The 22151-nt window shown below is 30.9% G+C and overlaps 1 protein-coding gene across 1 annotated transcript in view; it reads right to left on the reverse strand.

Moving 5' to 3' along the window:
* LOC137388377 (calcium-activated chloride channel regulator 1-like) overlaps window positions 1–20385 on the reverse strand; it is a 52651-nt gene extending 32266 nt beyond the window's left edge. Inside the window, exons 1-9 of the mRNA XM_068074863.1 lie at window positions 20206–20385; window positions 17691–17807; window positions 15516–15693; window positions 10543–10663; window positions 9743–9887; window positions 8389–8512; window positions 7964–8238; window positions 5447–5671; window positions 2667–2800 (exon numbers count right to left, since the gene is read on the reverse strand). Coding sequence (XP_067930964.1) covers window positions 2667–2800; window positions 5447–5671; window positions 7964–8238; window positions 8389–8512; window positions 9743–9887; window positions 10543–10663; window positions 15516–15693; window positions 17691–17807; window positions 20206–20385 — 1499 coding nt within the window. The remainder of the gene's footprint in view (window positions 1–2666; window positions 2801–5446; window positions 5672–7963; window positions 8239–8388; window positions 8513–9742; window positions 9888–10542; window positions 10664–15515; window positions 15694–17690; window positions 17808–20205) is intronic.
* Window positions 20386–22151: the final 1766 nt, after the last annotated feature.

Genomic DNA, 22151 nt, shown 5'->3' on the forward strand with positions numbered 1-22151 from the left:
GATTTCAAAACAGATTAGAATGGACTGGAGAGTGACACATAATTGCTAAGCTTTCCTTAGAACAGACAGTCTCAGTACAAACCGGAAAAGCAATGCAAAACCAACAATTGATGAAAGAAGAGACTGATAAATATGTTTCATCATGTCAATTTCATTTAATTTAATGCTACATATATGCTAAATGAGTCTATAAAAAGGGGCAAGAGATTGAAAGTAACACGGCAGCTTGTCATGTAGGTACAACTCTTCATGTGGGTACAACTTGTCATGGGTGTAAAATTTCTAGACACTTAAACAATGATACAAAGAAGTCAAAAACACCACCACTTAACTTTTATAGTGCTATCTTTTAAAATTATATCAAATTAAGTTCTGTTTTTCACAAATTTAACCACTAATTGTTTTGGATTTAGGTAACGGTTTATGCCAAAATTGCCATACTGCACCAAAATCAAACTAATAAAGCAAATATCAGTTAGTGTTACATAATATTTTTATCCAGTATATTTTGAGCTTTCTATTGTTGCGCATATTGTCATAATTCACATAACACTATCAAAACAATGTATGAATTAACAATAAAAATGTGTTTATTTTAAGGGGTCCCATAATTACGATCACCGCTGTAGCAAGCAATAAAGGAATTACAGCATAAAATGGAATGCACGCAATACGAAAAGAGCAACTATGGCATGATAATAAATACTAGAAACATTTTGGGAATATACATGTAGAATGGAAGACAGAGGCATCGCAATTTGATGACATAACAACTAAAGCAACTGCCCGGCTTCAGACGCTTAAAATGTCTAATTGCTAAAAATTAATGATGTGAGAAAGAACTAAAACAAAGAATAGTTACGGCAAAGAGAAACTTGCAAAGCACAGGTTTTAAAACTAATGATAAGACAGGTAAAACGCTTTGTACAGAGCCTACTGCTGCATGGTTTCAAGTCATGAACAAAGAAGAAGACGGAAGGGAAAAGTATGAAAGCATTTTAGATGTAGGTCCAGAGAAAAATGGAAAAAAAATTATGTGGAGACAAATGATCAAGAGTTAAATTATCCTAATTAGATTCAGATTGGCACAGCTAAATACTATAAAATAAAAGAACAAAGTGTTTAATACACATTATTTCATGGAAAAGCCTGGTAAATATTGTGATGGTAAGTAGAATATAAAAGAAGAGTGTAAGAAGAAGGAAGAGTGGTAGAAGAAGGAAGAGGCCAAGAGGAAAAAAGATAATGAGGGATATGAATAGAATAGCAGGTGATTGGTGACACTAAAAGATTAACAAAACTGCAGATATTAGAAATAATAGGAAAAATAATAACATGAAACACTATCTAATGATGACTGATGGCGAGTAGAATGAGATATGTGTAATAAGATCACCCTCTGTAACGGGCCTTGTACTCTCAAAAGACTAGCAGGACATTCTAAAATCTGATATTTATTATTAAACGCTGAATATAATCACTAATTGATAATAAGGACATACATGTAGGTAAAACTTTCAGCAAAAATATTGTGCTTTTTTTAATAACTAATACTTTACATTTTAAAAATATATGCAACAATATATACTTCCAATTTTTAAAACATACCATAATTAACTTTCAAAGTTAATTTCTATGCTCAAAATTTTCATTGCCTAGCTATTTTAATTTTGCCGGCATTTTTGGTGTTTCAAGTCTCTTGTCTTTTACGTAAAACATTATTTTATCCTTCTTTAACTTTTGGGACTTTTCAGGCTCTTGGTAAACAAAAAACAGTTGTGTGACTCTGTCGGAACATGTCTGCGCCCAGCAGCATAAAAATCCTGATGAATTATGATACACTAAGTTGCAATAAAAAGCTTAGGTTTAATAACATCTCTGTCAACATCAGTAGCCTCTGTTAAGAATTAAGCTTGGCAGTTCACACCAAAATGTTACAGTTACATGTATTGCTGTAGAGTGTTATAACAGTTACGGAATCTTCATGTTACACCCCTGACCAAAATTATTTGCAACATACTTTACCAAAAGAATGCTTGTAGATCTTCCAATAGCACTATTAAAAATATTGTGAAAACACCAGCAGACTAAGAACCAATAGATCCAACAGCTACAAACTGGTGCAAATAGTTCCTTTTTGATTGATTGTAAAATTACAACTAATAGTGTAAATGAACATCATAGAAGGTAGTGTTGATAACAAATATATGCTTAACAATAATAAAAGTAATGACTTCTATGATAAACTACCCAAATACCTCATGTATTTATTGTATCCCTACGAAATATAGAGAATATTTGCTTCTGGTAGTAACCATGGGCACAGTTTATAAAATTGACTTTAGAAACATAATAACAGAGAACCGTTTTCTACAACTACAAGAGTTTGCAATAGCTAAAATTTGAACACATTTCTGAAAAACTTTACTTAACAATAGAAACTTTACAGTTTTATCTTCACAGTTTTGAATATGCTTAAATACAGTCTCACATACGCACTTATTTTAGTTGCAAATACCTTTATTTAGTAACAAGCAAGGTGACTGCTATTGAAAAAGTAGCAGTTGCATAGGCACTTTTAAATAAAAAACATGATAAATTATTTAATATGGTTATCGGAGCCGTTCTGTTCTACGTTTTCAAAACCAGTTTTTGGGATCACTTACCCAAACAGGACAGTGTCAAGAATTACTCCTTCCCTAATAACTTGGTCAATAGAACCACCAACATTTCCATCTCCATCACTGTGTAGAAGGATTCTAGTGTTTCTAATGTTTCCTCCTGTATATTGCTCGAGGATCTGAAGCATTGCATGTCAGCATTAAAAAATATGCTTATCGCAAGCTTACTGATTCTAATAAACGTCAGAAGTAAAACAGTGTTAAAACAGGAACTTTGTAAGTTTGCGTTAGACCAGTAATATATGGACTAAACACAACTATTCGAAAACCTGTATTTGAATGCCACCTTTATTTGAAAGACACTATCGGAAAAAGGTTTGCAAAGTAGAGCGCCACTCTTTAATTGAATGCTATTTCTACTTGAATGCCACTTCTATTTGGCCAATACTATTGGACATTTTAAATTGTTATGAGCACATAACGTCAAGTAATAATGAAAAAAGTTTCTACAAAACCGTACTAATAATAGCTCAATTACATCAACAACAATTAATTAGATTGTTGTTTCGGTTCGAATCAAAGTCCTTTTCCAAATTCAGGTTTAGGTTTTTTGTTAAAAGCTTTGATTTCAACATCATAGAAATAATTAGTCACTGTATCAGGCTAATAGCAGTTTCTTTTCTGATGTCGTCTTGATACTTTGATGTATGGAAAACAGGTTTTTCCATTTATGATGGAAAATGTGCTGCTACATATTTTGAGGCAAACATTTTGAGGCTATTTCGATTACACGTGGCTTCTATTTATATGCGCTTAAAGTTACTATTCAAAATGGCGTCACATAATGGTTCGCTCTGCTTGATTGTTTTGAAGCTAGTATCAACTAGCTCAATGGACCAGAAAATAAGTTGAGATCGGAAGACAGTGTGGAAGGTAACAAAGAACATTAAATATATCTAAACAGAAGCAACGGTCAGAACTCAACTGGTCAAGCAAAGGATGCTAATATTGTTATTTTAAAAACGTTAATATTTGTTGTTATATGTTAATTTTGGTTGCTGAATGTATTATGAGTATGATTTGCCTATGCTGCTTGTTCTTGAATATATGTTCACAGATTTTGATAAATTGTTATTATATAACATAAAATTTGCGGATTTTTAGCTTACTATTTGATAGCATGATTGCAGTAATCTAAATTCAGCTTACAATGGGCCGACCCTTGTAACTTTTGTTCTATTGCACATAAAAAGCTAGTTTGGCTGCAAACATTAGAGAACATATATGAGTGCCATAAGGTTTTATGTCACCTTTTTATATACAGTTATAAAATAAAAATTTGCTTTCAAAGTTAGAATGAAATAATAAGAAACTTGAAAGGTCCAACAAATTGCAACGCATTCTATAAGATCATCATAGGTTAATTGTAAACAATAAATATCAACAAATGGAGAAATGTATCAGCTTTTTTAGCTGTGTTTATTGTAACGTCTACTACAAGTTGGAGGTATATTAGCAAATTTATTGTGTCCAAAAGGATTAAAGTCGCACTGTCAGAAGGAGAGAGCAAAATATAGGGGACATCTGATTTATCCGTAAAATGGTCAAATTTATCTTTTCATTATTCTGACGAGGTGTTTAAAAAATACAACACCACCATTTATTTGTAATTATATAATGTAATAGTATGTAATTATATTTTTTATTTGTAATAAAGCATTGTTTTAGGGAAAGGGTTGAAAACTAGAGCCCCATGGCGTTCAAATCAAAATTTTATGGTGTTTACAAATTTTGTATCTGATAAGATTTGAGCAGCTGTTTCTGAGGCTTGTCTTTAAAAATCAGCTAAAGTTTTCAAATCAAATCTTTTGGCAATTTGACAAAAGGCAGAGAAAAATTTGCATTTAAAGCTCAAACAAAATTGCCCAGAAAATATAGAAACGCATGCAAAAACTTTTACAAAGACTAACAGACACTTCCACATGAACACACACTTACACAAAATAAACCACTCCATACCACCCCATCCTACTCATCCTACCCCACCCTACACTACAAACATCACACCAACACTGTACACCTACTAGACAGCGGACACCACATCACACCCTTCACACACACACAACATCAACATAGAGTTTAATAATATAGATAAACAGTTTTGAATATAAAATAACCTTATTGTTTAAACTGGCTAAAGTTTTACCAATAATTAAATTAAGTACTTTCAGACTGGCTTGAATGTCTACATAAGCAGTTTTAGGCTCGGCATTCATAGTTGCTTTGAATGCATAATGCAGCTGGGAACATGTATATATCTTAAATTTGAGTGAGTTTGATTAATTTGAAGATGTACTTTTAAAGTTTAGTCTCACCTGTGAAATCTGATTGACGCAAATTTCTGCTTTTAGTAAATGCATGGCTTATTTTTTTAACATTGGGAAACTTTTCAGAAATCACCTTCAGTTTTGTAAATTTTATGAAAAGTCGAATGTCATAATAATCGATATATTTAATAAAGCATTACTTTGCTAAAACTTGTTTGTAGTTCTAAATTCGTGGCTTAGAACTTGATAAAACCGAACTTTTTTATTAACTAAAAAAATTGGCAATGTGAGTGCTTAAACCTAGCTCACACTGCAGCATTTGCCCTAATACAAAATTAGAACACTCTCTCTGGTGCTACAGGGTTTATCTGCATTTTCACTCTAAATTTAAGGGTCACTTCAAACACCTAAAGCTTCAATCCTAGTGAAATTTTCAAATAAAATTCAAAGAGGCTAAGCGTAAAAAACAAAAATCAAAATGAAAAATAATTGGCTTACTCTTTGACACTCATTAATACCAGCAGCAATATTCGTACTGCCACTAGCAATTGTTGGTACAGCCCTTTGGAGTTGTTTTCTCACATCGTGATCAGTAATCTTAACCATGTCTGCTTTTAAGTTGGAATAGGAAGAGAAGGAGACAATTCCAACAACTGTCCCGCTTTTCACAGTGCTTAGAAGGTAGAGCTGAACTGCTTCTGACATAATAGCAATCCTGTCTCCCTGTTTAAATGAAGCACTAATGAAATCAGTTGATACACAACTCATTTGCAATGATACATACAATGTTTGCTCTCTTAAAATGCAAAATATTATCAGTTTGTATACAGTTTGTTACTTTGCTTGTGGAAGGAGCTCAGTACTCAGAATAGAATTTATTAAATTTGATCTTTATGAGGTATAGCCTTTTGAAACCAACTGAATTAAAGAAAAGAGGGGTAATTAAAACATAATAGTTTTTTGAGTTCAATCAATTCCAATAGACTTGAAATAATTTATTCATGAAAAAGGTTGATTTAATACTCAACCTCAATTGTTATTATTTGTTATCAATTTTATTCTTTTATTATATAGAAATGCTAACATCATTTGCTGCTTTAGTATACAAGAAAAACATTAACTTTTAATATCTAAATAACATGCAATTTGCATGACCTTCCGGCAACCCAAAGAGCAACTTAATTCTGCACAAAAAGCAGCCGCCCAATAAAGAGCTTATACAGAAAAAAGAAACAATAACTAAACACGATTGCTTGCTTTGGTGCTTTTTAAAGTTTTTTTTAAAAAATTTTGATCCAGCATAGCATAAAACCAATTTTTTACAAAATCGTTACATTGGTAAATTTTTCCGTAAAATAGTTTTTTACTAGGTCAGCTTATGTGCCAAAACAAACTAAATAAATCAATAAATAAAGCTTAGTTTGCTGGCTCATAGCTACAAAATAGGTACATAATAAAGTATTTGACAAGTTTTAAATAGAAATACAAAGTCTTTGATGACAAAGCTGCAAGAAAAAAATAAGTAAAAATTTTTTTAAATGATTTAGATAGAAAATGTTCCTGTCATAATATTTGGCAATATCGTTATAAAAATGCTTGGTATAAGTTAAAAGATTAATAACTAGTTAAATAAATGATTTATAGAAGCTACTGTAAAATGTTTATGTTTTAGGCAAGGCCATAAAAATTATCATTATTGGTTTCAAATATTTGTCTAAGCTTTATTGAATAAATATTAGTGTGATAGGAATAAATGAGAAAACGCACTATTATAATGACAAAAACTTTGATTAATTTGCTAAAATTCATTGTTTCATAGGTCCACTGTAATTTTTAGGTACACTTTTATACAAATTTGTTTTCAAAAAGAAAAAAAATGGAAATCTAAATTAAATAGCTGAAGATATGGAGTGATGGCTGGACTCGTTAGACTAACGCTTATCTTCTTTTGCTGTTATCAGTGGACATATTAACCTATATATACATGTGTATATATATATATATAATATATATATATATATACATGTATATATATTTAAATTATATATACATGTGTATATATAAATATATACATGTTTATATATATATTTATATAAACATATATATATATATATATATATATATATAAACATATATATATATTAATATATATGTTTATATATATATATTTATATATACACATGTAGGCCTATGTATAATTTAAATATATATATAATATACTGTACATATATAAATAAATTTATGTATTTATATATATGACATTGGGCGGCAAAGACCATTTCTAGCAAAAATAAAAGTATTACCCAAACAGCTTAAAACAAAAAATGAAACTTATTATTATAATAGATAAAAATGCACAAAAACTTTAGCATATTTTATGAGACAGCATAGATATTTTTTCTATTTCTATTACTTACGGTGGTTTTAAATGCTTGAGGTGACCTGATTGTCAGAAGGTTTCAAGATTAAAATTGATAAAACTTTATTACGGTTAAAACACTTAGATCAAAGAAAGTGTAACCATGACGCCTATAGTTGCAAAGAAACCAACAGTAAAAATCTGCATAATATTGCAAATTGAATTTAACAACCAATATCAGCTATTGAAATGGCAACAGTTAGCAACGCCATTTCAGATGCAATTTTTCTGAGTCTTTTAACCAAAATGAAAGTTTTTAAATTTCAAATTTTTAAAAGCCCTGACAGTCAGATAAGCGCAAGTGTCAAAAGCAATCTCAAATGAGAAAATATTGATATTTTTTTGATAAAGTCTACTAAAGATTGGTCTAAGTTTGTTTTTAATGTTCAGAAGCTTTAGCTTAATTGTCAATCGTATTCTTAATACTATTAGGACATTGTACATACGAATACATGTATAAGAATACTTTTATCTGTATGTAAAATTGCAATATACATGAAATAAGAATACATTAAAATTCAATTGTACTTTTATTTCACGTCAGTTGTATTCGTATTTCTAATAGCCTTTGTAAGCCTAGCAATGTATCTACTTACATCCATACTCCCAGAGACGTCTAAACAGAGACATACAACATCCTGAGAGCAATACCCTGCATCAGAATTCGAGTTTGCCACATTCCCTCTTGTTGAAGTAGAAGGAAAAAAGATAGTTTTCTTTTCTTCCTCAGTTGTCACAGCTGAGGACTTTTGTGTGATGGTTGTTGTAGGTAAAGTGCTTGTTGAAGGGGCTGTTATGGTTCTTCTATGCGCAATTTGAAAACTTGGGTCAGGTGGACTGGCAGATCCACGAATTTTTCGAAAGTCCTTGACTAAAACGAAATATTGGATATGTTATTTAAATTTGCTAATAATATGAAGTAATAGAGATGTTTGAGAAATCATACAAAATAATTGCAGTCATAACAATTACATAAGTTGAGCTTTAAAACCTATCAGCTATTATACAACAAGTAGTTCACCAAAGTCTTTGTGATCGAACATCACGCTCCATGCACTTCGTCCTTTGCAGTTTGAATTATGTAGATTATTAGATAGAATGTTATGGCTGCCCCCTTCTGCTTCATCTGTGCAGAACTCTATCACCTACACATACATGTACAATGGGGCAGTCTGACATAATATAATTACACGACACTTAGAATTTTAAAATACTTCACGTTTTGCTTTGGAAAAACAACATTAATATGGAATTAATTACTTGTAGTCTCGGTCTGCAATTTTATTACCACACCAATATTTAAAGTCTACATTAATGAACAATACACAAAATATAAATCAAGATTTTACAAATGTAAAAGTAAAAAGACGGAGACAAATATTGAGATTTGACCACGCTTAAAAGCAAATGGAAGTACAGCTGAGTGTTCTTTGTCACCAAACTATAAAAAGTGAAATTTAAAGAAAAACTGAGTTCTCCAAACACCCTTGGTCTACTAGTAATACTATTAGCGCATGGGACTTTTTTCTAAAATAATTTAAAAGTAACCATAAAAAAGCCATCCTTAAATGATCAGAAACCATCTGCATTGCGAAAAGTGAAAGTTAATTATAATGACCAAAATGAAATATTGCCAAAATAGAATTTTGATAATTTAAACACCTTTTGTTAATTTGAAACATATTGCAGTTTTTTTTAATAGACTGATAGATTCTGATAAATAATTTTTACAATAATTAAATCATTTAAAGGTTCAATGGTTAATAGTTCATTCTCAATAAAACTGAGGCACGGGCAAAACAATTTGGCTATGAACCTTTATTGTCCATTTTATGCTAAATATACAAGTCAAGTCTCCAATTAAAAATGAATTCATTCAAAGGTTTTAGTAAATTTTATCTAAAGGTATTGGTATTTTACATTATTTGTGATTTTTTTTATGTTTATTGTGGTGTGACTGCCAGAATGTTTCAAGGTTAAAATTAAAAAAACCTGATCATGATCAAACCGCTTCAACAAAAAAACCAAATGTGACGTATATAGTTGCGCAGATCTTTTCAGAACAGAGACACATCAAGGTTCAACTTGAACTCAAGAGCAGATATCAACTATAGCAACGATGACAAAAAGTATCAACATTTTGAATGTATTTTTGCATATTAATCACAATATATAAACAAAAAAGAAAATATTTTCACAACAAATCTTTAATTCTTTCAATAATTTTTCAACAATTTGTAATTTTTCTTCTATGGAGAAATGTTAAAAGTAGTTTTTTAAACACAAAAACACTTTTTTTGTTTATGCAAAAAAGTCCTGCTTATTCAAATGATATATCATGCCATTGAGAAAAAGTTTATTATAAGTGTACTCACTGAGTCTTCATATTCATAGGACAGAAGAGATGTAGCACCAGAAACAGTATTTAAGTTAAAGTCACACGGAGGAGGTGGAGCACCACCATGATTCATATTGCATTGCGCTAATTCTTTGAAGTTGAAAGTAATGCCCTCAATACACCTAAAATAGATTTTGTAGATTATATGCATATTTTGTTAGTAATAACAAAATAAAAATAAATAATCAAATAATGGCGCCCAATTCAAATATGATTTATAATACATTCTGTAACGCTACATTAAACTAAGTTATAGCTAGATTTATGTTCATTTGAGTGTGCTGCTGAGAGCAGCAACTACATGTATTTAGCATTTATGTGCCTTTACTTGAACAATAATGCACAGTTTCACAAACGATTTTCTTGGAACTAACACCAACCGTACATATAACAGCTGTAGCAAAAGTAATTTCTAGAGTACATTGCAGAAAACTCTTAAAATAATTTTTAAATACCATTAATCTATTCTGACGTAGCTACATAATTAGGCTGGTTAAAGAATTTGCAAATTATTTATTATGTGATTTTGTTTCAAGTTTCACATTTTACTAATGACTTAAATTTATACATTTTACTCTTTTTTTAGATTTTTCCACTTGTGTTAGGCTTTATTCAAATGGCATATAACTAACAATAGGGCGTATGTTCACAAGTACTGCAGTTTGGCAGAAATGCAGAAGAGCCTTCCTATATGTAACCTTGTTTCTTCAGACCTATTATTATATTTTATCAAATAAATTTTGTATACTCTTGATCCTTTGGCGGTTATTTCCTTACCCCTGTGGCATCAGGCTGCCATCCTTTAGATAGAACCGAGAAGTAACCTTGTTATTGCGAGGAATGTTTTCATCAAACAAGCCCCACCTCAGCTTGGCAAACTCTTTTACTATTCTTTTGGCTGCAATTATAAAATAGATCATTTACATTGTTTCTTTATATACATGTACTATAGATATAATGGTCATCATATTTAGTTTAAACAGAAATATTTGGGTAAATAACATTAAGCTAGCCAAAGGATAAAACTATTGAGCTGCGACAGAAAGTCGTCAATTCAAAGAAACAAATTTTCTGAAATTTTCACCCATTTGTAGATAGTGGCGTTTTGTATCAGTAGTCCATGTGTCTAACAAACTACAGAGATTAAACTCAGGCAATGCATTTTAAACTAGATTTGGACTCACCGAGAATGCTATTACAGGTTTGTAAACACACACACACACCTAACCACCAACTGCCACAAGCCTGAAATCAATAGTTTGACTTATTCATGAATAGACTCATCAACGCGGTATTAATTTTTCATACATTTTACTTAATTTTATTTCTGATGTTGTCGGTTGCTGACTAAGATTTTTAATTGTATTGCAGAAATTGTTTAAAAAACATATAATTTTTAAATGTAAAAAATTAACATAAAGTCGCAAAGTTTCACAAAGTTGTTATAATGAATCAACGTCATACCAAGTATGAAAAAGCTTTGTCATTAAGATCGCAAAGGAGATGTAGTGCCTATGCTCATTCTCCTATAAATTATGCTTAGTGTCTAGAAAAAGAGTTATCTTCTTTCCGTAATGTGTGCAAACAACTTTCCAATTTTATGCATAATTGCTTTATTACCACTGTCATAGTGCCTACACAGGTTATATACGTGAGGGAAGTTTGCTCATAGGTCAGAAAGTTGCAGTGCCGCCTGTTTTTTTTATTTCGAAAGAGTTTTCACTCTGCTTATACCTTTGGGCAGTTATTTTTATTCATTTTGGAGTTTAGAGAAACAATGAACTCCAAATGGCTATTTTAGAACTGCTTCACAGCATTGTGTTTCATTGGTTAATGCAGTTGATAAAACTTACAGTAAATTATCCTTTAATGTATGCCTCCTTTAATTTCATTTCCAGAAAATATAAACAAAATTATGCAGCTTTCACTTTACACTATATTAAAAATTTCACATAGTTTAAAATCTCAAGTTTGGGCAACTTCTCAAATTTGAATTGAATTATAACATATCTCGTCGCACTTTTGAGAGAAAAAATGAAATATGCATAGGGTTATATCTGTTATAAATACAACATTCACAAATTTTTAGTTCATTGTGATAAATCATCAGATGTGTCAACGAAAACGAGACTAGGTAGCTAAGCAACTCTTAATAAGTACTTGAAGGCGCTCGACTGGTTCAAGTGTTACAGCGTCAGTCTGCCAGTCTGTGGTACAGGCGTGTACAGATAAGGCAAAATAACCAAAAGGGCCTTAGACTACAGTAACCCTCTGCACTCATTTTTAGAAACTATAGCTAAAAAATCCAAATGGCAAATAAGTGAAAAAAATCAAACTTGGGGTATGTGTAACAAAAAAAATTACTGTGTAGGATTAAGTATTACTCGTAAATGTGGCTGATATAAAAATCTGAATAAATAAGCAAAAACAGAGGAAGACAGAAAGCAAAGCACAGCTGAGATATTTTTACTGCACATACTCATCAGATGAAAGTGTTGGTTTGGAAAAGGCATTACTTTAGATATGCAACACATGTACATTTACAACATCTGCAAACAAATGCACACGTTGATTGGAGGAACATGATAAAACATCATTGTTGTTGTTTATATAAAATACTAACGACAAACCTGGCATTGTTCTGGATTAGTTTTTTTTAAAATCAAATTGCTACACTGGTTTTGTGACAATAATACGCAAGCACAGATTGACAGCAGTTGTCCTCAATTCATGCTAAGGTGCATACATGACTTTCTAAACAGATAGGAAGATCTTTGCACATTCACATGGAGAATGATAGTTTTAAAAATGCCAATACATCTCGGTTATGGGGGTGCTCAGAGCAGGCCTGTTTCTTACAGTAAATAAGCTAAAGGTAATGCATGGAACACACAAAAGTATCAATTTAGGTCAAACTTAGTTTATAATTTTTATGTGACCTGGTTAGTGCTAAATGAGCACATGTGACCTATGATAACCCTCCCTAGTCAAATTTAGAATCTTACACTAAAGACAAATTCGGATTTTGAATAAGAATATATTGGCGCAGAAATGTAGAAAGAATATAATCTCTAAAAGATTCCAATTGGAATCTTATAGAGGTTATATTCTTTATAATCTACAGAGCTTATTGATAAGCTGTTGATGCCGCACATACAGAACAAGCAAAAAAGGAACACACACCTCAGGGTATCATGAAAAATGTACCAGCTCTCACACTATGGTTGTGTGAATGAAGCGAATCGCGAGGAACATGTTTAGTAACAGGTCGTAATTGGCATGCAAACTTGTTAACTTATCGTCAAATTATTCATATCATACAAGAGATGAAGGCAATAAATGTTCTTTCGCGATAGTTGGAATATTTATGAATGCGATAACAGTTTTATTAGAGGTGTTATCTATATAAATCTTAAAGTTTGTGTTCTGTTCACTTATAGCCATAACGCTTTAGGAATAAAAAAAGGTTAGTTTGTACTAGATTTAAATTCACAAAGGCCGCAAAAAACAAGTTTGTAAACACACGCACATAACCACAAGGCTAAACCATTCTTATCCTTTTAACTCTTTTATCTACAATAACTTTATCGTTATATGGGGATGCACCTTTCATTATTATTTAATAAAAAACTTGCAATTCTTTGATTTTTTTTTTAATTTCAACCTTTTGCCAGGGGAAACGACCAAAATGTCTTTATCGGTTGTGTGGAGAAATGACATTTATGTCTATTTCGGTAGACGTTTATAAAGATGTCGCCTAGTAACGTTAAACAAAGAATATGCACGCTAGTAAGTTTTAAATATCATCGACAAGATATCAGTTGATGATTTACAATATGAAACGGTTATCTGAAAGGCGTTGCTTTGTGCTAAAAACTAAACAAATCACGCCTCATTAGAAAAGAATAAAAGTTGGAAAAACCAGTCAACATTGGCTCGACTTTCAAAACGGTAAAATAAAAGATTATTTGATCCTGCGATCGTTAGCGATTTTTTGTCTGATCAGAATAAAAATAATTCAAATGATAGAAGTGATGTAGACTTTTTGGACTTTTAATATACTTGGAATACACAGAGAAAACGGACATTATGGAGGCTTGCACAGCTACTTTATAGCGTTTTAAAATGCTATAACGTATCCGTGCGAGCATTTCTTTTCGGTAGAGTAAATACTCTACCGAAAATAAATGCTTCCAAGCATTTCATACAGGGACAATTGCACATGGTTGTATTCTTTTAGTAGTACATATGTGAATGAATACTTATGTACAAAAAATTTTGTTCATAGAAATAAATTTAAGATTTGAGTTATGCCTGTTCATAAAATATCGATTTTCTTGAATTTTCAAAAATAAATTACATGAGTTGCGGTTGTTTTGAGGGCTTTTACCTGGTCAAAGGGTTAAAAACTATTTCAGAACTTACTACATATTTTTTAATGTGTAATTTTCATATGTAGCATTTTAATTTTAATTGGCCTATTACTAATCAGCTTTTTGTTCTTCTTCGTAGCGGTCACTAAGAACTGTTACAATTAAAACTTTTATACCTAGACTGAGTGACTTTACACAAGGTGGAATTGCCTCTACTTTCTTTTTTTGTTCAAACATATGAAGCATCCAACAATAGCAGCGTGATATTCATTTGTAAGTTTTTACCAGTAGGCCTATCAAGAGGTACCAGTCATATTGAAAGGTTGTAATGTTATCCTAAGGCACTTATTAACTTTTTAATACACAAACCTTTTACAATCACTGTTATTATGAATTCAACATATTCACGATTTTTATTTTGTTTTCCAGTTTGTAACAATTTTATCAGTTTCAAATCATTCTTCATTGCAATCATTGTAGCAAAGCAGACCATTGAGCCTTTTCTTTCTAGTTATTTCACATTTAAACACCTTTAAAGTTGTTTTTTTATTTCAACTGCGCAAAACACTTTTCTTACAATATAAAGTTTGCAAGCTAGAATAGTAATTGATGTTACATGCTAAATAAAAATACATTTTTATGCATAAATTTGTTTAATTATTTTTAAATATTAATGCACTCGAAACATCTAGTATGAATAATAACACTGGTACTCAAATTAATAGTTCAAGCGAATAGGAAGCTAGTCAAAGACTGCAATAGAAAGACAGTAAATCAGCGGCACTTCATATCTCTATATGCATTTATACTTGTTAACTTAATTGATGTTTAGTTGAAATACATTTAATGATTATGGGAAAGCTACTATATTTTCAGCAAATTATTTCTCTATATAGACTAATTTTAAAAAATTTTTTATGTTGAACAGACTTCTGGAAAGACTTAATGGCATATTTTAGGAATTTTTAAGCTGTGGTTTCACTTCAACTGAACATCAGATAATTTTAATATATTTTTGTCTCCGTTCAAGCTCTGTTTATATAAGTCATATTCTCTGTTACTGCATAGTTTCATTAAATGTTTGCACAACATTTACTTATAGCATTTGATGTGACCATAGAAGATTATTGATTAGTTGGTGCATCTTGAAAAAAGAGTTCAGCTAATTAATATGGAAAGACCTTTATATTTTTTGACAAACTGTTCTTTTATTCAGTTTAATCATTAAGATATTCTTAAACCGAGTTTTCACCTTCACTAAACCTCAAATAATCAAATTTTATTTGCTCCTTTTCAACCTTTATTTATGCATTTTATCTTACTAAAATGATTCATTGAATGATTGGGGTATTTTGAGAAAAGCGTTCAGTAAGTTACCTGGCCTGTATTTCTTGTCATTCATTGAGTTTTCGGTCAGATAAGCCGATGTGAAGTGGATAAAGTCTCCTTCCTGTCCACAACCTCCAGGTTGAAGTGTATAAGGTTCATCTCCATAGGCTGGATTAGCCTCTGCTACTACTATTCTTGCTCTTTTTATCGTCTCGTTTTTTGAAGGCTGATTAAAAAAATTCAAAAAATTAAATTAACATCAAGAAAGTAATGCAAGAACGTCTAGAGAGTTTGCAAAAAAATTTTTTGACATTTTACTGAGCATTGACGAAAGCTTGTACAGTGTGTACAATTTTGGCAATAATATTCTCGATATTCCCAATATATATAGCCGATGATATTTTGATTTGTTTTTTTTGGTTTATGATATTTGCTGCCAGTCTAGTGTTTGATTTGAGCACGCAAAACAAGGAAGTTCCTTTAAGAAACATTAAAAAGAAAATGATAACACTACACCATGGAGAATCTGCTGATGCAAACCGAGATGAGTTTGTGATAGTGTAAACATTATTATTATTAACAATCATTGATGAATTGTGGCAGCTCTGAAATACAATGATACAAAGTGAACCAGTCTCAATAAAAATTAAAAAAGGCCACTCATCAACAGAAGAATTTAAACTGATGTCAAACCGCAACTTGATAGCATATTTATAACTTAACAATACTCTGTTTATTATGCCGCATCAAGTTACCTAGTTAATTATACAACACATGTTTACCTCTTTCCATATTAAGTATTTAGAGCTCACACAGCTGATAAATCTCCAGAATGCCAAGCCAATTATCAGCGCACTTTGTGCCTATGACTCAGCTGCATAGAAGATGTAATAACTTGAATAAATGTTGTGATAAATACCTAAATTATTATACATAGAAAGTCTTAGAAATTGTTCTACAAGTTGATATTCCATTCTCGTATATAGCTTGCAAAGATTTTACATCATAAGTCCCCATTTGTAAAAGTTTTAATTTTTTTTGTTTTAGCATGCCAAGTTTAAACAAAGTTTTCTAATCAAAAGATTTATGTTCATTGCTGTTTAGAAAGTAATTAGAATTATTCACAGGTTTCAAACAGTTTGCAGCAAAATTAGTTGCCTAAGCGCAGTTAAAGTCAAATTGTAAGCTCTCATGTATTGATGGAATTGATGGAATTGAAGGAGTTGATGGAATTGATGGAATTGATGGAATTGATGGGATTGATGGAATTGATGGAATTGATGGAATTGATGGAATTGAAGGAGTTGATGGAATTGATGGAATTGGTGGAATTGATGGAATTGATGGAATTGATGGAATTGATGGAATTGATGGAAATGCATGCTTGACCAGTTAAGCTGTCTTTTATGCGCATTTGAATAAAATACACGTAAACTTAATCTATGAAACTCAATTCCTCATCTCTAGAAGGTATTGGAATGAATCTACTGATAGCCTAAACATGTTTTCTTTCAAAGATAACCTTAACCATGAGCAAAATACTCAACATTAGGCTCATGGATGTTTCAGCTGCGGATTCGATAGTTATTTTTGCCAAAGATTTTTGCATTGCGCTAATGTTGTTGCAATTAAAATTTCATGCTCAAGGCTAAATATCGTAGCACGTCGGGTTGCCACCCAAATTGTTCTAACATTTTGTCTGATCCTTGATACATTCTAGTACAATCTTGTGAGGTATGCTTGTCTGCTAACAATTAGCAGAGAGCTAACATTTATAAACATATTTAACTTCATTATTTTTAAAAAGGCAAATTAAGAAATCTTGTATCTACCAAAAAAGATTTACTTCCGACCTACATTTATGCTGACTTCTTTCATAGATGTTCATCAGAACTTTTTGCTGCCATAAAATGATTCGTTCTAGCTTGTTGTATTTTCAAAAGCCAAATATACTGCTTAATTATGTAAAAATTGATTGGGCTGATTGATGCCACAGATCTTCATAAAACTATGTTTTATCTTGATATAAATGTATTATTTCGTTATTAAAAACACACTGTAAATTGGTGGAGGCTTCAGTACTTAACAAAATATTTGTCATGTAAACAATGATGCAATAAAAACTTTTATGTACATTGTAATTATAAAAACAAAAACTACTTATTTTTCGTGCCAAGCAAGACCCACAATACAGTAAAAAAGTCAGTTACTCCAAATTCTTACCTTTAGCCAGCTGCTTTGGTGTGTCCAGTTTTCTGGTACTAAAATGGTGAAATTCTCAAAGTAGAGTCTGTTATTGGTAGCAGCAAAGAGAATCTTTGAAGCTTCAGTAAAATATTCCTAAATGAATAAAATATATTAATTAAATGATTTCCTAATGGTGACATTAGTACATAACCTCAACAAGCCTACAATAGAAAAAAATTCAAACAGTTATATTGTGTGCCAGGGGTATGCCATCCACCAACGTATGTACTAAAGCTCATGCTCATTGGTCAAATAAAAGATGTTTTTAAATATTGATAAGCCTGTAAAACAATGATGTGCGTCTATATCTAAAATATGTTTAGCAAATATTTTAAAGCATGCTGGAGAAGACAAAACAACAACAAACATCCTTTTGATGTCATGGCATTTTTTAAAGCAGCTGTCAAGGGATCAAACTCGGAACCATATAAATAAGTTACAGCCGCAAAACAGAGAACACATTAATAAATTTGTAAAGAATATTGTGCAAAGTATGTCACTATTAAAAATAGGCATATAGCAAGGGAAATCTACCAACTCATTATTAAGACAATATGCTATGTCATACAGAATTGTGTTTCTATAATAACTTTAGATTGAACACATACATTTTCACTTGAATCATTTATTATACTGTACGTTGAAAAAATATTCAGTGTAATCAATCTTCATTTTTTACATAGACCTTAAATTCAAAATGTTTATTTCTATTTACATATGATATAAAAAAAATCTTGTTTAATGCAATTTTATTTGAAACTTTTTTGGGCATAAATTTGAAACTTTTGACATACAGAGTAGTTACTTGCGCAAGGTTTTGCAGTGTGCAAAAATTTTTGGTTTGGCAAATTATCTAAAAATAACCAAAAATATTTTGTGCTTCAATGCAAGCATCTCACTATCTTTCTTTCTAGCCTATACACTTAAATAAAACATTTTGTGTATTTATGCCTTTTTTACATTTAAAGTCATCTATTCTTGAAGCTATTGGCACCAATTACTATATTTAAAATTTACTTCCGGATTGTTCCAATACAGTTTTCGTTTAACATAATACTTTTATTACTAATACAGTATTACTATCTTAGGCTTACCTTAACAATTTCCTTAGTAAACTTGCCTTAGTTAAAAACTGAAAACTAAAGTCAAAGAGGTGGCATGGCATTTAGTTCCTATACTTAGCTTTTAATTTTAGTTAACACGTCAAAACCACTGTCAAGAATTCAACTTGTGATTGTTCTTTTTATGCCTTGTCTTTTATATCTTGATTACTATATTTTTCTATAAAAAAAACAATTTGAATGTTTACACCAAACAACAGAAGAAAAATTACAACAAAATCCTTACTCACATTAACGATATCATACTCTAAAAGTGTATTATGTCAAAAATCTAGTTATTTTAATTGAACTAATTTAATTTTCTAATGATTTGAACAGATTTTAACAGAATAAAAAAAATTGTCTTCACAACTTGGCAGTATTCGCTGTTGATACACAGAATAAATATACTCTGTTCTACTGCAGTAGTAAACAAGTCAATCTTCCAACTTCTATTGAAGATTATGCTGATAAATATCAAACAAAATGTTGCAAAGTTAAAAAACAAGAAGAAAAACAAATTGGAGGCTTGAAAAGGTAAGATTCAAGGTTGGCAGATGATGTCATCACAAAAATGTGATAATAAGTGATGTGATAAGAGAGTTTAGCCAGGTATACACAGAATTCAGTACAATTATTCTTCAAGCTCTCAGACTCTACGACTAGAATCCATTGTTAGTTACCAATATTGCAGCAATGCTATCAGTCTCTACAATTATTTAGGGCATTTTAACACTTGAGATTATGAGTACTACCTCAGCTGTAATTGTACATCGTTCAAATGTTACAGTTAGTAACTAAGGTAAAAACAATCATGAGAGTTCATTACTTTGCAAACACCTTTCACAACTTTTGAGAAGAACTTATCACAGCCAGGTGTCCAAAGAATAAAAAAATCACAGGTAGTAACATTTTACATTCCAGTTGGTCGTCTTGCTGAAATCAATAAATTTGCAAACATTCTCTAAAAAACAATGTTAAAACATATGTTTGAGCGGTGGTAAAATATGGTAAACTTTAATTTTTTGGACCATCTAGTACCTTGTCTCATGGTTACAAATATTGTAACTACATATTACCAAATAACTTTTTTTTAATTTGACGTGCAGAAAGTAGATATAATGTAGTTTAGTTTCAAAAGGTATTCCAATTGAATGTTAGATTACAAATGATTTGTAAAGGCACAAATAAAGTACAACTAAACACTGAGCGCTCTTAACTAACATCAATACAGTGCTGAATTTAATAATCAGATGCTAAATGTAGTATGTTTAGCATTATGCAAGTCAGTCGTTTGCGTTCACTGCTATTCACTTATTTAAACATACCATACAGGCAAGACTTTAATAGGAAATCTTCAAAAATAATCGAATTTTTTCATTTGTTACTACCTGAATCTTTGAGATGATGTCAGAGTTCTCAGGTACCAGATCATCAATACCAATCAAAATGTTGGTGTAGCCTCCGTTTGAAGACAGGTCGATGTCTTGTCTGTCATTACCAATGTTTGATGATGTCACCACGGAGACTATCAATACGAAGACGCTGATCTTTATGATGTCCCGCGTCATCATTGTTAGTGTACCTTTAAAAATGCAGCTGAATTAATTTATTTGGTATTAATTGCAAAAAATAAAAACAGTTTATTGTTTACATTCTTGCTTGTAATGATTTGTGAACTTTTTTACAGCATTCTCAGCTTGGAATAATCTTGACTATAAAAAGCGTGTCCATCTGTCCACATGTAAAAATTTAGGTCTAGAGGTTAGACAAATGCAACGCACAAATATCAATCTCAGATATTTGGTTAGCCACCATATTCAATACAAACTGTGCTACCTGATCATCTTGCTGCACCAGGTGTTTATAATAAACTAATTTTTTTCATCAAAGGCATCATTAAATATGATATACCCATGTCTGATTTAAGTACTTGCAGTTGGAATGATTTGGTAGAGTTTTTACCATACCTCATTTTATTCGTTTTTGCACAGATAAAGTTGAAAAAATTTGTTTAATCCACAGCAAATCGTTAAACCTGTAAGAAAATAAGTCTCTCTTTTACCGGATTTTCTTAGCTATTACCCAGAGGGAGAAAATTCTATGGCTAGCAGTATTGATGGTAACTAATTTAATAGTTAAATGTCTTGCTTGTCTACAATGTGTTGCCAAAAGGTTTATATAAAAATATTTTTATGAAGGAAAAAATGTCATCGGTAAGAAAAAAAGGCTTTAGTATACAAACTGGTTTTGCTGTGACTAAAAGATTTGCATAGGAAAATCAGTGGAATTTAGTTGAAGTCAATGCTTTGCTATGGTTATATCTGGAGATGAGACTGCTACTGATGCTAAGTTGATAAAACTTACATATGCAAATTTGAGCACCTCCCAATGTTTGGAGTGAGTCCGGTTTAAAAACATTGGAAAAAATAATTTTTCCTAACACGCATTCCAAATAAAATGTTCCCAAAATATTTTTTAGTTTACTAAGTTGGTTCACTTGCATAAAAAATTGTCTTGATTTGGCATCGCTTTCTTTGGAGCAATAACATTAAACTGTGAATTTTATAACGGCGAACACATAAACAGATTTCGTAATAGCGGTAAATAGTTTATAATGCCTCTAGCAGAATTGTAGATGTTGAATCTTTGAGTAGCTACATTTTCTTTTCATAGATGTGTTAGAAACACAAAATAGATACTTTTAGTTCACTTTTATTTTGAGGCCAATATTTTCTGTTTTTTAGATTTTCTTATAAAGTTGAATAAAAAATAAATACAAATTAAACATAAAATATATACATTTCATTGCAGTTGTGTTATTTTGATATATGAAATTAGTCATAAAAATTAATGTATAGTTTAACAGAGGACAACAATTAATTTTAATATTGGGCAAAAAGATTAATTTTCCTTAGGTAGCACTCTCAATTTGTTTATTTCTTTTTTTAATCTTTTCAACCAGAGAATGATAACACAAGCTGTATTTTGTGTAGCTCAAAACAAAATAGAAATAGCGGAGAGATAGTTTACTTTCCTAATCAACATATTAATGATCAATCGTATTGAGCTAGTTTTATTTAATAGTAAAATAAACAAAGAATATAAATATTCATTCGTTTTAATGATCTCCACTTGCTATTTTGTGGAAGATAATAACGGTCTCTACAAAATTAAACAGGTTAACCTTTTTGGCCCAAATCTTTTTTCTCAAGGTTTCCTTATTACTTTATTAAAGATTCATCTTCTTTTGAGTTAGGCCCAAGTCATCAGTATATAACTGAAAGGATAATTATGCTCTCCTGTAAATCCCACAGTAGATCCACAATGTTATCGG

This window comes from Watersipora subatra, chromosome 2 (assembly GCF_963576615.1).
Source record: "Watersipora subatra chromosome 2, tzWatSuba1.1, whole genome shotgun sequence".
NCBI lineage: Eukaryota > Metazoa > Bryozoa > Gymnolaemata > Cheilostomatida > Watersiporidae > Watersipora > Watersipora subatra.